At 39.0% G+C, this 16,067-nt stretch overlaps 1 protein-coding gene and 1 long non-coding RNA gene across 2 annotated transcripts in view; one reads left to right on the top strand and one right to left on the bottom strand.

Annotated features, from left to right (window-relative positions):
* Positions 1-16,067, top strand: part of PRUNE2 (prune homolog 2 with BCH domain) — a 289,354-nt gene that overhangs the window by 257,633 nt on the left and 15,654 nt on the right. The window contains exons 13-17 of the mRNA XM_040256916.1: positions 2,534-2,542; positions 6,952-7,054; positions 7,699-7,830; positions 8,917-9,003; positions 13,519-13,617. Of these exons, the coding sequence (XP_040112850.1) occupies positions 2,534-2,542; positions 6,952-7,054; positions 7,699-7,830; positions 8,917-9,003; positions 13,519-13,617 (430 nt within the window). The remainder of the gene's footprint in view (positions 1-2,533; positions 2,543-6,951; positions 7,055-7,698; positions 7,831-8,916; positions 9,004-13,518; positions 13,618-16,067) is intronic.
* LOC120875300 lies at positions 5,327-15,443 on the bottom strand. Its single transcript, XR_005723945.1, has 4 exons — positions 15,057-15,443; positions 14,032-14,124; positions 11,067-11,125; positions 5,327-8,396 (listed from the first exon to the last, which is right to left on the bottom strand). It is a non-coding gene; the product is annotated as an uncharacterized LOC120875300 (long non-coding RNA).

Below are 16,067 nucleotides of genomic sequence, written 5' to 3'. Positions count from 1 at the left end.
TCAGTGAACACTGGAAAGCCTACTACACCAAAGTAACTTTCCAAGGTGAAAGATGCCTTTCATACCACATATGATAGCTGTCATCTTCTGTGCAAATTTCTTGAAAGCCACAGTTGTCCAATTCAATAGCGTCTGTATGGAATTCCTATGGATTGCTTGTAGGGTTTTAACTGAATTGTTTTCAAGTCTGTTTTTGACATGGCCTGCAGTAAGAGGTGCTTTTAATTCCAGAACAATCTTTTGAATCCTCTTCAGAAGCTTTAGGAAATCTTTGAGACTCAGGCTGGTCCCTTCCCCACCCCACCCCCACATAAAGTTTGCTTTTCTATAAACTCCATTACCTCTGTGCCTGACAGTAGCTCGCTCTAGCCACAGCCTCCACCTGCTTCATGAGGGACAAGGGAGAGAAAAAGCTCTGTTTTATATTTTCACTGCTGTCTTGGAACTACAGGAGCCTGAATTTGGGACTCACAAAAAAAATAAATAACATGAGCACAAATGACACATTGAACATTGTCAACTTCAGAAAATATAAGTGGCTTTGGGTTTTTTTTTTTTTTTTTTTTTGCTGCTGCTGCATGCACAACTCTCCTGCAGCCTTGAGGCACCACCCTAACCGCTCAGCTGTTCTAGGAAAAGTGTAAGCTGACAAGGCAATTGTTCTGTCTTCCTTAACAAGGACAGGGGAATAAGTGTCTTGGCACTGCATTAAACCTCGAGCTTTGGTTTCCTATCAAGTAGAAGGATGTTTTGCTTTTTCCTTCCAAGTCCCCTTCACCACAGAATTCCCCCTTTCTGCCCCATGCACTGCTCTCTCCATGTAAGTATCAAGACCACCCAGGGCTCCCACCCATGACAGAGAAGGGAAACGCCTCTGGGTGTTCCTGGCCCCGACCTTCCTTTTTCAATATTTGAGCTGAAATGGTAACATGGCCCAGTGAGAGCTCCTCTGAGAAAGACCTTGCCCACAGGCCTTTGGAATGAGAACAGGCTTAATCTTGCTCAAAATGACAGGCAGCTGGCCATAGAGTCAATCCTGTTGTTGTTCTAATGAAAACCACAATCCGAAATTATCTAGATTTTCCCAGAAGATCCTTTACACCACCAGTCAGGTATTTTTGATTTGTTTACTTTTTAGAAAAAAAAGAAAAGAAAGGCTACTATAAACTAGCCTGTAAAAAGTACAAGCAATGTAGAAAAGTCTGTCAAAGTAAATCAAAGTCGTCCAGTGACATTCCCTGTACATTTTTACCATTCAGGTCATAAGTTAGTAGTCCCTTTGTTGTAAAGAAGGCAGGCTCATGGCTCCCATGCTTTTATAAGGCCAAGTTCTCATTAGCTCAGCAGACTGGCCTGCTTATTCTCTCAACCACAGTGAAGTTGGGTGGATGGAGCCCATGGTTCTGTTGCCTGAATCAGGATAGAATGATTATCGTCAGCACGCTGGAGTCCAAAAAAGCGACTGCTTCTGCCCATCATGTTCTTTGCAAAAACACCTGCTAGCTCAGGGATAACCTGGTTTGCTGTGCCCTTCCTCCCTGCCACCCCCTCCCAATGGAACTTGCTCCTCTCCGTTCCGTATTGTGAGCTCCTTATTTGTCTGTGTGACCGTCTGGTTTGTTGGAGAGAGAAGGCTGCCTTCCCTCTCTGCCTGGCTCTGCCTCGGCCTTCTCCAGGCGCCAGCCTGCATGATGTGCCTCTGGCTGCACCCAGCAAATCATGAGCGAGATGCCACCTCTTCCTCGACCCTGACCAGCCTTTTGCTCTGTAGGTAAAGACAGTTCACACGTTACTTCTGAATTTGCCAAAGCTTTGCTGTCTTGGAAACTCATATCACTTTCTCAGACCTTAATGATGACACGCCCTAGTTCTCAGTCCATTGAGTTTGTCACCCTGGCTTCTGATGAGCATTTAAAAAGCAGCGCCCAGAGAAAACAGAAATGTCATTTTGGTGTCTGGCACTTTGCTATGAGAATGTTTTCTCACTCAGGCCAGAAAGTGCCAGCTGTCCGGTGCTCTGGACAGCTAGCTGGGAGTGATTAAAAGCACTGCTGAGGTCTGCTGCAAAGCAAGGCCCTGCAAGTGTCTGCACCAGTTGGGAATATCTGTGTGTGAGAGCAGTATCTGAACAAATAACTCAGCCTTCAGCTTTGGTGACTTCATATGAGCTGTGGCCAGAGTCCCTGTACACAGTAGAGAAGAACAGAGTTCAAGCACCACTCACACTGTGACCTTGGTCATCGCTTGACTCTCCTGGGCCTTGGTTACTTCCTCAGTAAGAAAAGGGTGATCTCAAAGCCAGTGTCACCTCCTGCAAGCCCACGAGTAACAATGCTGCTGTTTGCTTATACAGAAAAGCAAGGAGAGGTCTGGGTGGTTTGGATTAGCCCACAGTGTTGGGTCACTTTGAGGCTAGAACTGGCATTTTGGAACCTGAAGCAGGGAACACAGTTAAATAGCCAAGGGCACTCATGCCAACGCGTTGTAACGAGGAGTCTCCTGTCTTGTGTTTTTACTTCTCATTTCATTATAGGAGACTCAGGTAACCCTCTGCAGTGTTGCTGGACAAATGACCCTGGAAAGGTTGAGAAGAGTTGCAGGCTGGTGTGTGTGTGTGTATGTTTTGGTCGCGCCTGTGGCATCTTTCCTTCTCTCTCCATTCCATTTGCTGGCCAGCAAACTTGTGTTCCGTCCCTTTCATGCCTCTCTGTCCTGCCTCAGGTAAGGTTTGCATCGTTGCTTCCGAGGGTCCCAGGAGACACCACGGTGGGATAGCTCACACACCTCAGCACATACACTCTGAATTCACCTCACTATTATTGAGAAGAAAGTCTGATAAAATACATGGTCTAAAAAGCCAAACTTCACTTGCACTCTGCACTCGCTGACAGGGAACTTCACTTGAGTAAGCTGCATATTTAGCATAGAAACTGGGTTAGCTGACCTCCTTGGAGGCATTGGCGAAGAACAAAATTCAAATGGTCCTATTCATTCACGTTATTGCACTTTGCCAGCAGTTGCTGTCTGGAATAGCTCCAAAGCCTGACAGTGATGGCATGGCTCTTGATTTAGAAGGAAAACTTTCATGACAAAATCTTTCTTTTTCTCTTTCCTTCCTTACACACTACATCTCCTCATTGCCTTCTCTTTCTTTTGCCTCTTCTTCTCTTCCTACAAACCTTGTGCCCACAAATGCAAAATCCATCGTTTGTCAATTTCAGTGATTTCTATAGAAAGAGCCATTCCCAACTTAGTCACTGATGAGGACATGGTAAGTTGACCATTCAATATTCCTTTGGCTAAATAAACTCAAGCAAATGCATTACTACCACATTCCAAGGACAGACAGCAGTGACACAAAGAGATGAACTGCCATTTAAGATGACTTCTGAAGTAGTTTATAAACCTCAGTCTTTCCTTAAAAAAAAAAAAAAAAGACATTCTTAGAAATTCTCTAGAAATAGAAAAAGAAATCAAACAAACTGAGCAGTCACAATCTTGAAATTATCCAGGCACCCTGGAGCCTGACATCTACATTTAAAGTTTTTAAATTTAATTTTTATTTTTATTATAGTTGATTTACAATGTTGTCTTAATTTCAGGTGTATAGCAAAGTGATTCCGTTATACATATTCTTTTTCAGATTCTTTGGGTTATTACAGAATATTGAGTAGAGTTCCCTGTGCCAGACAGTAGGTCTTCATTGGTTGTCTGTTTTAAATATAGCAGTGCATACATGTCAATTTCTCCTTTATGGCTATTAGCATTTGCCTTATATGTTGAGTTGCTCGTCCATTTGGTGTATATATAGTTACAACTGTTACATCTTCTTGGATTGATCCCTTGATCATTATGTATTGTCCTTTTCTCTCATAACAGTCTATTTTGTCTATCAGTATTGATTGCTCCTCCAGCTTTCTTTTGATTTTCATTTGCTTAGAATACCTTTTTCCATCCCCTCACTTTCAGTCTGTATGTGTCCTCAAGAGCTGAAGTAGGTCTGTTGTAGATAGCATTTATACATGTTTTGCTTTTGTATCCATTCAACCAGTCTATGTCTTTGGGCTGGAGCATTTAATCCATTTACATTTAAAATTATTATTGATATGTATGTTCTTATTGCTCTCTTGTTAATTGCTTTGGATTTGTTTTTGTAGGTTTTCTTTGCTTTTTTGTTCTCTTGTGATTAGATTACTATCTTTAATATTGTATTTGGATTACTTTTTCTTTTTTTTGTGTTAATCTATTGTAGATTTTTGGTTTGCAGTTACTACGAGGTTTTGATATAGCAGTCTCTCTCTCTCTCTCTCTCTCTATATATATATATATATATATATATACATACACAAGATTGGTTTAAGTTGCTAGTCTCTTAACTTCAAATGCATTTCCAATATCCTCCATTTTTTTTCTGAAATCTTGGATCACCTTTACTATTACTACTTTGAATTCTTTTTCAGGTAGACTGCCTATCTCCACTTCACTTAGTTGTTCTGGCATTTTATCTTGTTCCTTTGTTTGGAAGATATTTGTCTGTTTTTGTGGTCATCTCCATTTCTCCACCTGAGCCACCAGGGAAGCCCCTATTCCAGATGCAAGATTGCAATTCTTCTTGGTTCTGGTGTCTGCCCTGTGGTGGGTGAGGTTGGTCCAGGGACTTGTGCAGGCTTCCTGGTAGGAGGGATTGGTGCCTGCCCACAGGTGGGTGGAGTTGGGTTTTGTCCCTCTGGTGGGTAGGGCCATGTTAAGGGGTATATTTTTAGCTCACTATCTGCTGGTGGGAGGGGCTATGTTTCTACTCTATTGGTTGTTTGGCCTGAGCATACAGGTTGCTGAGTGGGCCCAGGTCTCAGTTCCAAAATGGTACCCTCCAGGAGCGCTCATACCAATGGGTATTCCCTGGGATGTCTACCACCAGTGTCCTTAACCCACAATGAGCTACTGCCAACCATGCCTCCCCAGGAGACCCTCCAAGACCTGTAGGTAGGTGCTTTGCCCTGGGCCCCAGGGCACATTAAACCGTGTGTGTCCTCCCAGAGTGGAGTCTCTGTGTCCTGTAGTACGATGGAACTGCTGTACTGAAGCGCCACTGGCCTTCCAAGCCAAATGCTCTGAAGGCTACTCCCCCCAATACCAGACCCCAAGCTGGGGAGTCTGATGTGAGGCTCACTACTCTTACTCCTGTGGGAGAACCTCTGCAATATAATTATTTTCTAGTATGTGGTTCACACACCCAGGAGGTCTGAAATTTGATTATATTGTGAAAGAGTCCCTTCTACTGTCTCTTGTAGCTTCTTCTTTGTCTTTGGGTGTAAAATATCTTTTTGGGGGGAGGGGGGTAGATAGGATTGAGTCTTTTTTGTTGATGGTTGTTCAGCAAGCAGTTAGTTGTGATTCTGGTGTTTTCATTGAGAGGAGATGAGCTCAAGTCCTTCTACTCTGCTGTCTTGTCTCTGCCTCTCCTGATGTCTTCCAAAGGATGCTTTTGTACTTGTATTTAAGATGGATTCATTGTGTCTATTTTCTCTTTTAATGAACTCTCTTTTTCATTGCACTGAGCCTTAATTGCATATTTTAGTGGAGTTAGGATTAATGTCATTAAGCCACCCTATCCTTTGTGGATTTCTATTCAGTTATGAATCTTCCTAAATGAAATTATTTGTGGAACAAACACTTCTTGTATGAAAATATATCTCCTTATGCCATTTTCCTTCATACCACCTGCTTTAAAAAGTTGGCAAAATACCTACATATTGGAAAAGATGGGACTAAAGCAAAAAATCCAGAGGGAGGCGACTGCAGCCCTGGTTTGCAGACATGCTGCATCAGGTACACACTTACATAGGTAGCATCTTCTAGGGTATGTAGCATTACCTGCAGCAGCCTCAAATTAGTAACAGACACAAACCCATAATTTGATGTATTTTTAGTTGGTATCACTTTCTTCCCCCACCTCTTTTGTGGCAGAGTCATACTCTCTATCCCTGTAGAAAACATCTCATTAAACTGCTTTTCGAGAGTTAAGCCCATCCAAATCTATATCTAGCCAGTATTTTACTGCCTTGTAATCACCAGAGGGGTATTTAGAGTTCTGAAAAAATGAAACACGCCAAATTCTGATCAGTCAGGCTTCAGGGTGTGTTCTGTCCTCCTACTCAAAGCTTTGAGGAAATCTCTAATGTTTCTAAAGCCTAGAACTATGTTATATGATACACTCACAAATATTTTAAAATGGATGTTAAAAAATAAAAGTACAGTGCATTCCTTCCATTTTTAAGTCTGAAAGACACATGAGATTCTATTGACAAATTTGTAGAGACTTGACCAACATCTGCCACATGTTTCAAAGATGAGTTTTCAAGCAACACAGAGTTTACTACAATTAGGACATACTAAAAAGGATCAAATAGAATCTCTCTCTTAGCAGTTAAAGGAAAGAGTGTTATCTAGATTAGCTTTTTTGTTATATAAATTAGAAGCCCTTAAGTCAAAAAGTGTTGCCTCACCATCCTTTGTTTTCAAGTTGAACATTTATAACCCACTTATATGACTACGTACAATACATATAATCATCCATAATACATGGGTGCCCTATATATGCAAATATATTCACAGTATGTATTGTATCTTAACCACTGCAAGATAATTATATGTGTATATACTTATAGAAGTATATAGTCTTTATAGTAGTCACTGATGGCATCACCGACTCGATGGACATGAGTTTGAGTGAACTCCGGGAGTTGGTGATGGACAGGGAGGCCTGGCGTGCTGCGATTCATGGGGTCGCAAAGAGTCAGACACGACTGAGCAACTCAACCGAACTGAAAGATATATCTAATACATCCACATACATACACTTGCCAAGGCTTCCATATTTATCCTTCAGGTTAAATAGTATCTTGTTCAGAGTTTCAGTTGGTCACAAATGTCTTTTTGTTTGTCCCCCAGGATACTATGGGGACGGCCTAAATGCCATCATTGTGTTTGCTGCCTGCTTTCTGCCAGACAGCAGTCGGGCGGACTACCACTATGTCATGGAAAATCTTTTCCTGTGAGTGATGCCTACAGTAAAATGCTTTGAGTTAATGTCTGTGGGGATGCAATGGCAGATAGAACATCTTTAATAAAAGGAAACAGATGATGTAGAATTTTCTAAGCCTTTGATTAAAAGTCAATGAAATCTGTATCAAGGAAAATTGCTCAAGAGGCTGAAAACTTCAGAGGAGCTGTTTTGTCAGGAGAATGCACTGAAAACAAAATGAACACAGTTTGGCCCGTATTTTAAAATTTTGTAACATTTTTTTTGGGTGAAGTGTTATTTTGGTTCCCTGATAACATGTTCTTAGTCAGCTGATAATAACCTGACTTCATTTATCTCTGCCTTTATTTAATCTGACTTGTCCTTTAGCATACAATAGCATTGCTGATATTTTTGAAAGTTGGGTTTCTAACCCACAGATTTTTCAAGTGTACCTGCATTAAAAAAAAAAAAAAGATAACTGTGCAAATAAATGAGTAATACTCTCAGAGAAGTGATCTTAGGTAACTGCATTCTTCTCAAGAAGAAGAGGTAATATGTGCAACCATTCTTAAATGTTATGCACCCTGTAATTTAAATATTATATAATTATGGTGAAATAAGATGAACTCTATCATGTGGGAACTGAAAACACTTCTCTTGCTTCCTGTGATCAGATATGTAATAAGTACTTTAGAGCTGATGGTAGCTGAAGACTATATGATTGTGTACTTGAATGGTGCAACCCCAAGACGGAAGATGCCAGGGCTAGGCTGGATGAAGAAATGTTACCAGATGATTGACAGACGGTATGTGGGGCTCCATTAGCTAATCCCTATTTTGACTTCCTCAATAACTCCCATCTCCAGTGACCTTTTAGTTTACCAAAAATGCAGTCACAATTTAGGAACACTGAATTAATGCTGATTTGAGATAATAAATTTTAAAATATTCATCAAAGAATCACTCAAATTTTAAATAAAGCAAATCTTCCCCAGATTTTGTTAAATGTTACTAATCTCAAATTTGGCGACAAGCATTTTAAAGTATGCTTATGCTATTGTCATATGGAGGTGCAATTTGAGCTGATAAATCAACGTCCATGATTCTTCACTGGTATCATGTGGCCTTGCTGACTTTTTGTGCACTAGCAGTATTGCGACTCAGGCAACCCATGTGCTCTTATTTCAACATTCACTGTTAATTCTGGCCCATTTGGTGACTGTGTGTGCCCCTTCCTCAAGATACATCACTTCTATTCATACTGGTTTTATTAGAACCAAACACATCGTTGCCATCTACAGGAAAACTGTCATAATAAGCATACAAATTTATGATGTCTTCTATAGTGTGGCTTCCTCTCGGATGTGGCTCCCTGCAAAGCAACATGCGAGTGCCCTGATATAGTAACTAAAATCGGTTATCATCCAAACATACATACAGTAGCATTGCTAATGCTGAAAAATATGCCAGGATATCCATAATGTTAATATGAAGGCCAAATAACCACATGCTTTCATCATACACAGGAAGAAACCCAGGCTCAGGAGAACAGGGTATTCATTTCAAAATATTAAAAATAATGCTGACAAAAATGAATAGCATTGTCAAACAAAAATATGCCATGACGGTTATAGATTTATGCACTCCAAGAATATGACCATTCTATTTTACATTTATTTCTGTGGGAAAATAAGGTTTGAATTATGCAAGTTTCAAATTATATCTCAAAGGCATTCTTTGTATTAATCATTGCATTCTATACCTGCCTACCAGATGATAGTAACTTACATAAGAACTCTCTAATATTTATATAAATATATATACACACACACACATACTTTAATTCCCATTCAAAATAGGTTATGAGTAATTTTTTTTCTTTTTCAAAACAGGTTGAGGAAGAATTTAAAATCATTCATCATTGTTCATCCATCTTGGTTCATCAGAACGATCCTTGCAGTTACACGACCTTTTATAAGGTATAGTAATTATTACAGTAAAAGTACTAGTTTTTTAAAGTATGTAATTCATTGTTCCTCTACACAAAAATTCATAAACCAAGTGAGTATTTAGGATAATATGTTTTGCCTCTGTCTTTCCTGAAAATATACTTTGGACTGCCCAGTAAGAGACTCTAAGAGTGAGTATATTTTCATAGTGATTATTTTCCCCCTATAATTATAAAACATGACCTCTATATTGCTCGCTATAAACACAGAAAATGAAATAGTGAGGTTTCCGTGCCATATGACAAAAGGGAATAGATGGTAGTATGAAAGAAATAACGGCTTTCCTGATAGCTCAGTTGGTAAAGAATCCACCTGCAACGCAGGAGACCTGGGTTCAATCCCTGGGTTAGGAAGATCCCCTGGAGAAGGGAAAAGCTACCCCACTCTAGTATTCTGGCCTGGAGAATTCCATGGACTGTATAGTCCATGCGGTCTCAACGAGTCAGACACGACTGAGCGACTTTCACACACGTTAAAGAAATATGGTATTTTGTAAAGAATCAAAGAGGTGGAGTACCATGACAATGGGAATTAAAGATACATCAAGGACAGAAACATAAGCCAGACCTTAATTGTTTTGTTTCTTCTGAACAAAGACCATGTAGGTCACCTAAAGTGGGTTAAGAGTCTGTACAGCCATTTTGAGAGCTTTGTTTTGATCATCCATGAGGCTTCTTGGTTTAAATTCACTTCAAATCAGTAAATATTTGTTCATCATCTATTTTGTGTTAGATGCTATATAACATTACATTTTGGGGATGAAAAGAAAAGTAAGATATGCCTTTTACATAGTAAAACTGAGACAGTTAAATGAGAGGGACACTATAGATTTTCTAGAAGGCTTTAAAAAATAGAATAGGGAGGGGCAAGATAGGGGTATGGGATTAAGAGGTACAAACTACTAGGTAGAAAATAAATAAGCTACAAAGATACAGTGTACAGCACAGGGAAAATAGGTACCATTTTATAATAACATCAATGGAGTATAGTCTATAACAATAATGAATCACTAAGTTGTAAGCCTGAAACTAATATAATATTGTAAATCAACTATATATCAGCTAATTAGAACTTGCCTAACATCAGGATACAAACTATATAAACTGAAAATTTTCTGTCTCAGTGTTATTAATGAATCTGTAAGAAAAATTCTGATCACTTCACTTCTGGAGAAAAAATTAAAGGTTAAAATCTTTTATATTTTTTTATTACTATATATATATTTTATTGAAGTATAGTTGGCTTACCATGTTTCAGGTGCACAGCAAGGTGATTCAGTTATACATATACACATAATTACTTTTCAAATTATTTTCCATTATAGGTTATTAGAAAATATTGACTATAGTTCCCTGTGCTGTACAGTAAACCTTTGTTGCTTGTTTCATATCTATTTTTTTTAAATTAGAAATTGTGTGTTCTGTGCCTTCCAGAATCTCCTTTTTTTGTTCTGTGTTCACTTATATTTATTTAGCATTCCCATCCACTACTTCCAACAACTGGGTAGCAGGATTCAACTAGTTTTCCTCTGGCAGAAGAGCTCTTTAAATTACTTTAAAGCATAATACAAGCTTTTAAGATATATTTTTAAAAAAACTACTAATTTTAAGATTAGCAGAAAATGCTTTGACAGGCACTAGGAATAAATAAATGTACAATGAAGAGCTTATACAAACTTTTAATGAGTAAAAAAGCAAACAGAATTGATCTTGATTCACTGATGCTTATTTAATAATTCAGCTCTATTTTAAAATAAATATATTTCTCCTTGGTAAATATTTATTATGGCGAGTATGAAAAAGAATTCTAATTCAACATTTATTTATGGGAGTTTCAAGATAATAATAATTCCCTTCTCTAGGGCATCTTCCCAACCCAGGGATCAAACCTAGGTCTCCCACATTGCAGGTGAATTCTTTACCAGCTGAGCCACAAAGGAAGCCCCAATAATTAAAACAAAAATAATTAAATTATAGCAAGTACTGTTGTGGTAAATTACTTATAATAATGGTTTACATTTATTGAGTACTTACATGTATTATTTTATTTAATCCTAATGGTGATGTTCTGAAGGAGGCACTGTTTACTATTTCTGTATTGTAGGAAAAAACCCTAAAGGTTAAATGAGGTCAAATAAATTGTTCAAACCAGGAGCCAGCAAACCATTCTGTAAAGAGTCAAATATTAAATATTTTAAGTGTTATGGGCCATACAGTTTCAGTCACCACTACTTAGCTCTGCCATGGTAGGACAAAAGCCGTAGATAATGTATAAATAAATAAGTGTCCCTGTGTCCCAATAAAACTTGATTTATGAACACTGAAGTTGAATTTTCTGAAATGTTTTACATGTCACGAAATAGTCTTATTTTAACCATTTTTCAACCATTAAAAAAAAGTGCAAAACAAGTCTTAGTGCAAAGATATAAAAAACCAGTAATAAGTTGGCTTTGGCCCACAGGCCATAGTTTACCAACCCCAGGTCTATGGTAACATAGCCAAGAAGTGATGAACTCAGGCTCTGAACCCAGTGTCTACCTAATTCTAAAGAACACATATTTCAAGTACTTAAACATTACGTTCTACAGTTTCATCATATAAAACCCTGTTGAAAGATCCCTCTGTGAATCAGTCTACATCAGCATAACAAAATTTTTGACCTGAAAAAAGAGGTCACTAAAATGTATTATAGGTCTTTTCACTGCTAAAGGGTAACACCTATGATACAGGTATATAGCAAATTCCTTTTTTTTAATTCATGTATTTTTAAACTGAAGTATAATTAATTTACAATGTTATGTTAATTTCTGGTGTATAGCAAAGTGATTCAGTTTCTCATATTCAGATACATATTTGTAACTACGAAAAAGAATATTTTTTTCAGTTACATATTCTTTTTCATATTCTTCTCCATTATGGTTTATTGCAGGATACTGACTATAGTTCCTGTGCTGTAGAGTAGAACCTTGTTGTTTACCTGTTTATTTCAATATAGTAGTTGGTATCTGCTAATCCCATCGTTCTAATTTATCCCTCCCTCCTCAAGTTCATTTTTTTTAAATGAATTGTCTGTCTGTGTCAAGCACTGGGTTAGGTGCTGCAGATTGGGAAATTAAATAGCTCAATTGATTTCCTCAAAGAGGTCACAGCCTGGCAGCTGACTCTGGTAGACAAGAAAGCAGCTACAATACAGGGTACAAAGGAAGCTGAAGAGGGTGATAACTCAGAGTGAGGGTGAGTTTCAAGGTAACAGGTGAAGCGTGAAGACAGAGTCTGCATCAGGAGAGGCTTTCCAGAAGAATGCCTCCTCAAGGTGAGTTTTGAAGACTAGGATTGGCTAGCTAAAGCCCGGTAGAGGAAATAACAGGTCCCAATACACCAAGAAGAAAAAGTATCCTTTTCCATATTCAGTTACAAATATGTATCTGAATATGAGAAACTGAATCACTTTGCTGTTTAGAAAACTGTACAGTCCAGTGTGGAGGTGTCCTCCTGGCATGACTTCTTCTGCCTTCTTATTCTACCCCCTCCATGTTTTAAACCAAAATCTGAATTTAGCTCAGAAATTCCAGAGGAAGGAAGTGGCCTGATGTGGCATATCGTTAGTAGTGTGTGTTCACCCAAGGCTTATCAGGACTTGAAGTGACTGTTCACAAGCCACAGCCAGTAGCCCATAGTCAAAACTGCAAGTAAAATGTGAAAGCTGGATGTATGCAGACGTGACCTTGACAGCATCTTCTCAGTAGACTGAGGAGGCCTTTTCATTAGAGACCATTCAAGGGAGTTTGATGCTTGATCAAGTTTCCTTTCAAGTGGAATGATATATTTTTAGAATTAGTTTGCTATTACACTAGTAATACAAAAATGTCACCTTCTTATAAAACAGCCAGTCATTATAGATAAGTGGCACCTTCTGCCACTGACTGAAGGTGAAATCTGGGCAAATACTTAACTCCCTATGTCTAAATTTCCTTATCTTTAAAAAGAGAATTATAATAGTACCTACCTCATTAGGCTAATGTCTATATTTCCTTATCTTTAAAAAGAAAATAATAATAGTACCTACCTCATTAGGCTATCACAGAAAATAAGTTAATATGTGTGTGTGTTAGTCACTCAGTAGTGTTTGACTATTTGTGACTCCATGGACTGTAGCCTGACAGGCTCCTGTGTCCATGTGATTCTCCAGGCAATAATACTGGAGTGAGTAGCCATTCCCTTCTCCAGGGGATCTTCCCAATTCAGCGAATGAACCCGGGTTTCCTGTATTGCAGGTAGATTCTTTACCATCTGAACCACCAGGAAAGTCCCAAGAGTTAATATATATTAACCAAGAACAGAGTCTGGTACATAGTAACTACTCAAAAATATAGCTATTCTTCTAAGTAAGAGCGCTGGGGGCAAAGTGATAAGGATTTTCAAGAAGAGGCAGAAGTCTGAGGGATGGAGGAGTGACTGAAATCTTTTTTCTTTTCTTTTTTTCAAGTTCCAAATTCAGCAGTAAAATTAAATACGTCAGTAGTTTAGCAGAACTCAGTGGACTGATCCCAATGGATTGCATCCATATTCCAGAGAGCATCATCAAGTAAGTCCTGATGGTTTGGAAGATTTGGTAAGAAATACTGCCTGTCTGGAGAAGGAGATGAGAGAATAACTCACTCCTGGAATAAGGGGAAATGGCTTATCTTTTGTTTCATATTTAAAACAAATACTAAATATTCTCCAATAAATATATTTCTTTTCTTATAACCGAGAGATAACTCTTCTGTTCTTGCAGATCTACTTTCACATGATCTTCTATGTTATTGAGATTTGCTCACTTTCACCTTGAATTTACTACCATTTTGGGGAAAGCATAAATTTAACATTAATCAGTGTATTTGTTACCTCTGTCTTGCATGCCACACAAAAGGTAGATTTTGTATATAGCCTGGATTTCTTCATTGCCTTATATAAAGTAATTTATCTGCTTGACCCAAGGAAAAGAGAAAAATGTTACCCCTTTCTCTGATTTCTTCATGGTTGCCTCCAGCAGAGTGGTGGGTGGTGCAGTCAGGAATGACTTCCTTACTCAGTACCTGGTAAATAAAGCCTGTAGGTAGAAAGCATGGATACTTAAAGTTGTAGGATTATGCTGCAAAAATAGTAAAAATAAAAAGTCAACTGCTTGGAGCTGGGGCTTAAAAATGTGATGCTGGAAAATGAACCCTCCTAACTGGTTAATTGTTGCAAAGAACTATCGTTTATTGTTGATCATGTTTTTCTTTCACCATGTCTAATTTACTGGCTTTCTGTGTGATTAAAAGTGGGAGGAAGGTAACCACCAACTCAGAGAAAACAGTCAAGGATACCCTATCTTCCTCCATAAGATGGAGAGCAGAATGGACCTCCCAATTCGGGCTTCCAAAAGAGAGTCCCCTCACTTTAAAAAGGCACAGAAACTGGAAGGAAAAGACTCCCATTTAATGTGTGTCTTCTGTTCTGGGTACAAGAAGTGCCCTATTTATATCCTTTATTTAATCCTCACAGTAAATGCCCTGTTTACACATAAGAAATGTCATTTAGGAAGGGGATGTTTACTTATACAAAGTAGAAGCAGGAACAAGGAAGAGCTGGAACTAGAATTTAAATCCAGGTGAGCCTGGAACCAAAATTCCCAGATTTCTTTACCTCCTGTAAAATACTCATCTAAATAATGGGTATATTTAGATAAATATAAGGGGTATATTTAGATAAATAAAATATCCATCTAAATAAATACCCGTACCCTTCTGAGTCAACGCTCAGAAGTAGCTGCAGTTTGGTTTTCCTGCATCCCAATATCAGGTATGAACAGAAGATACAGATTGGGTTGAGAACTGCCAGTTGGCTTAGCTGAATCAAGCTGAGCGTGCATAAGCTCCTAATGGTGGATGTAATCGTCACTGGCTTCATAGAGTCCCCATACTAGCACAACTCACAGCTCTGGCCTGCTGCCTCAAAAAGAAGGCACCCCATCTCCAAAAAAAGTGCTAGTGCACCCACCTCCTATTATGCAAAAGATGACAAGGATATTCCATCTTTAAGTGGAAATGAGCCCTGGCCACTTTTTAAGTGAGTATGCTCCCCCCGAGTGTGGCACTGGGAACAAGAGAAGAGAATGTGCTTTGGAGGATCAGCATTAGATTTGAATGTTCTCCCCAGCTTGCCTCTCTGAGACTTCAGGAATCCTATTTAGAACTCTCTGAGTCTCAGCCTCAGCATCTGTAAAATGAGAAAACAAGGAGCAATTAATTCATGGCAAGGTCCTGAGAACAGAATGAGAACCATGAACATAAAGCACTGAGGAGCCACCTGGCACAAAGTTGACAAGCCAGAATGTTATTTACTGTAATTGTGTTGCTTTTCAGTTCAGTTCAGTTCAGTCGCTCAGTCGTGCGGACTCTTTGCGACCCCATGAATCACAGCACGCCAGGCCTCCTTGTCTATCACCAACTCCCTGAGTTTACCCAAACTCATGTGCATCGAGTCGGTGATGCCATCCAGCCACCTCATCCTCTGTGTCCCCTTCTCCTCCTGCCCCCAATCCCTCCCAGCATCAGGGTCTTTTCCAATGAGTCAACTCTTTGTATGAGGTGGCCAAAGTATTGGAATTTCAGCTTCAGCATCAGTCCTTCCAAACTCACTGTTCACACAGGGAAGTCCGGTTGAGAATTTAAACTTGCCTGAGGTGCTTTTCATTCATCTACAAGTCAGGTTTTCTATTTGGGAAAAGTTTCTTCCAAAGGAAGGTTCTATTTGGAAAGATTTTCTTCTGGAGGAAGAAACTTACAACCGTGCATATCCTCCCCACGTGTCCTGTCTTTCGTAATCCATCTCCTCTGGCTGTCCTTTCTCTCATCTCTGTAACTGACCCTTGTTGCCTCATTTTCATATTATGCCATTTTCAAACTGGTAACAAACCATAACTCTTTCCCATTACACAAGAGCAGGATCTCATCCAATCCCAAGGCCAATATTCAGCTGCGATAGAGTGCATCAAAGGGCTTAAAGGGA

The sequence above is a fragment of the Oryx dammah genome, unplaced genomic scaffold (genome assembly GCF_014754425.2).
Source record: "Oryx dammah isolate SB20612 unplaced genomic scaffold, SCBI_Odam_1.1 HiC_scaffold_1, whole genome shotgun sequence".
NCBI lineage: Eukaryota > Metazoa > Chordata > Mammalia > Artiodactyla > Bovidae > Oryx > Oryx dammah.
Note: the sequence above shows the minus strand (reverse complement) of the source record. Positions and strands in the feature narration are given on the sequence as shown.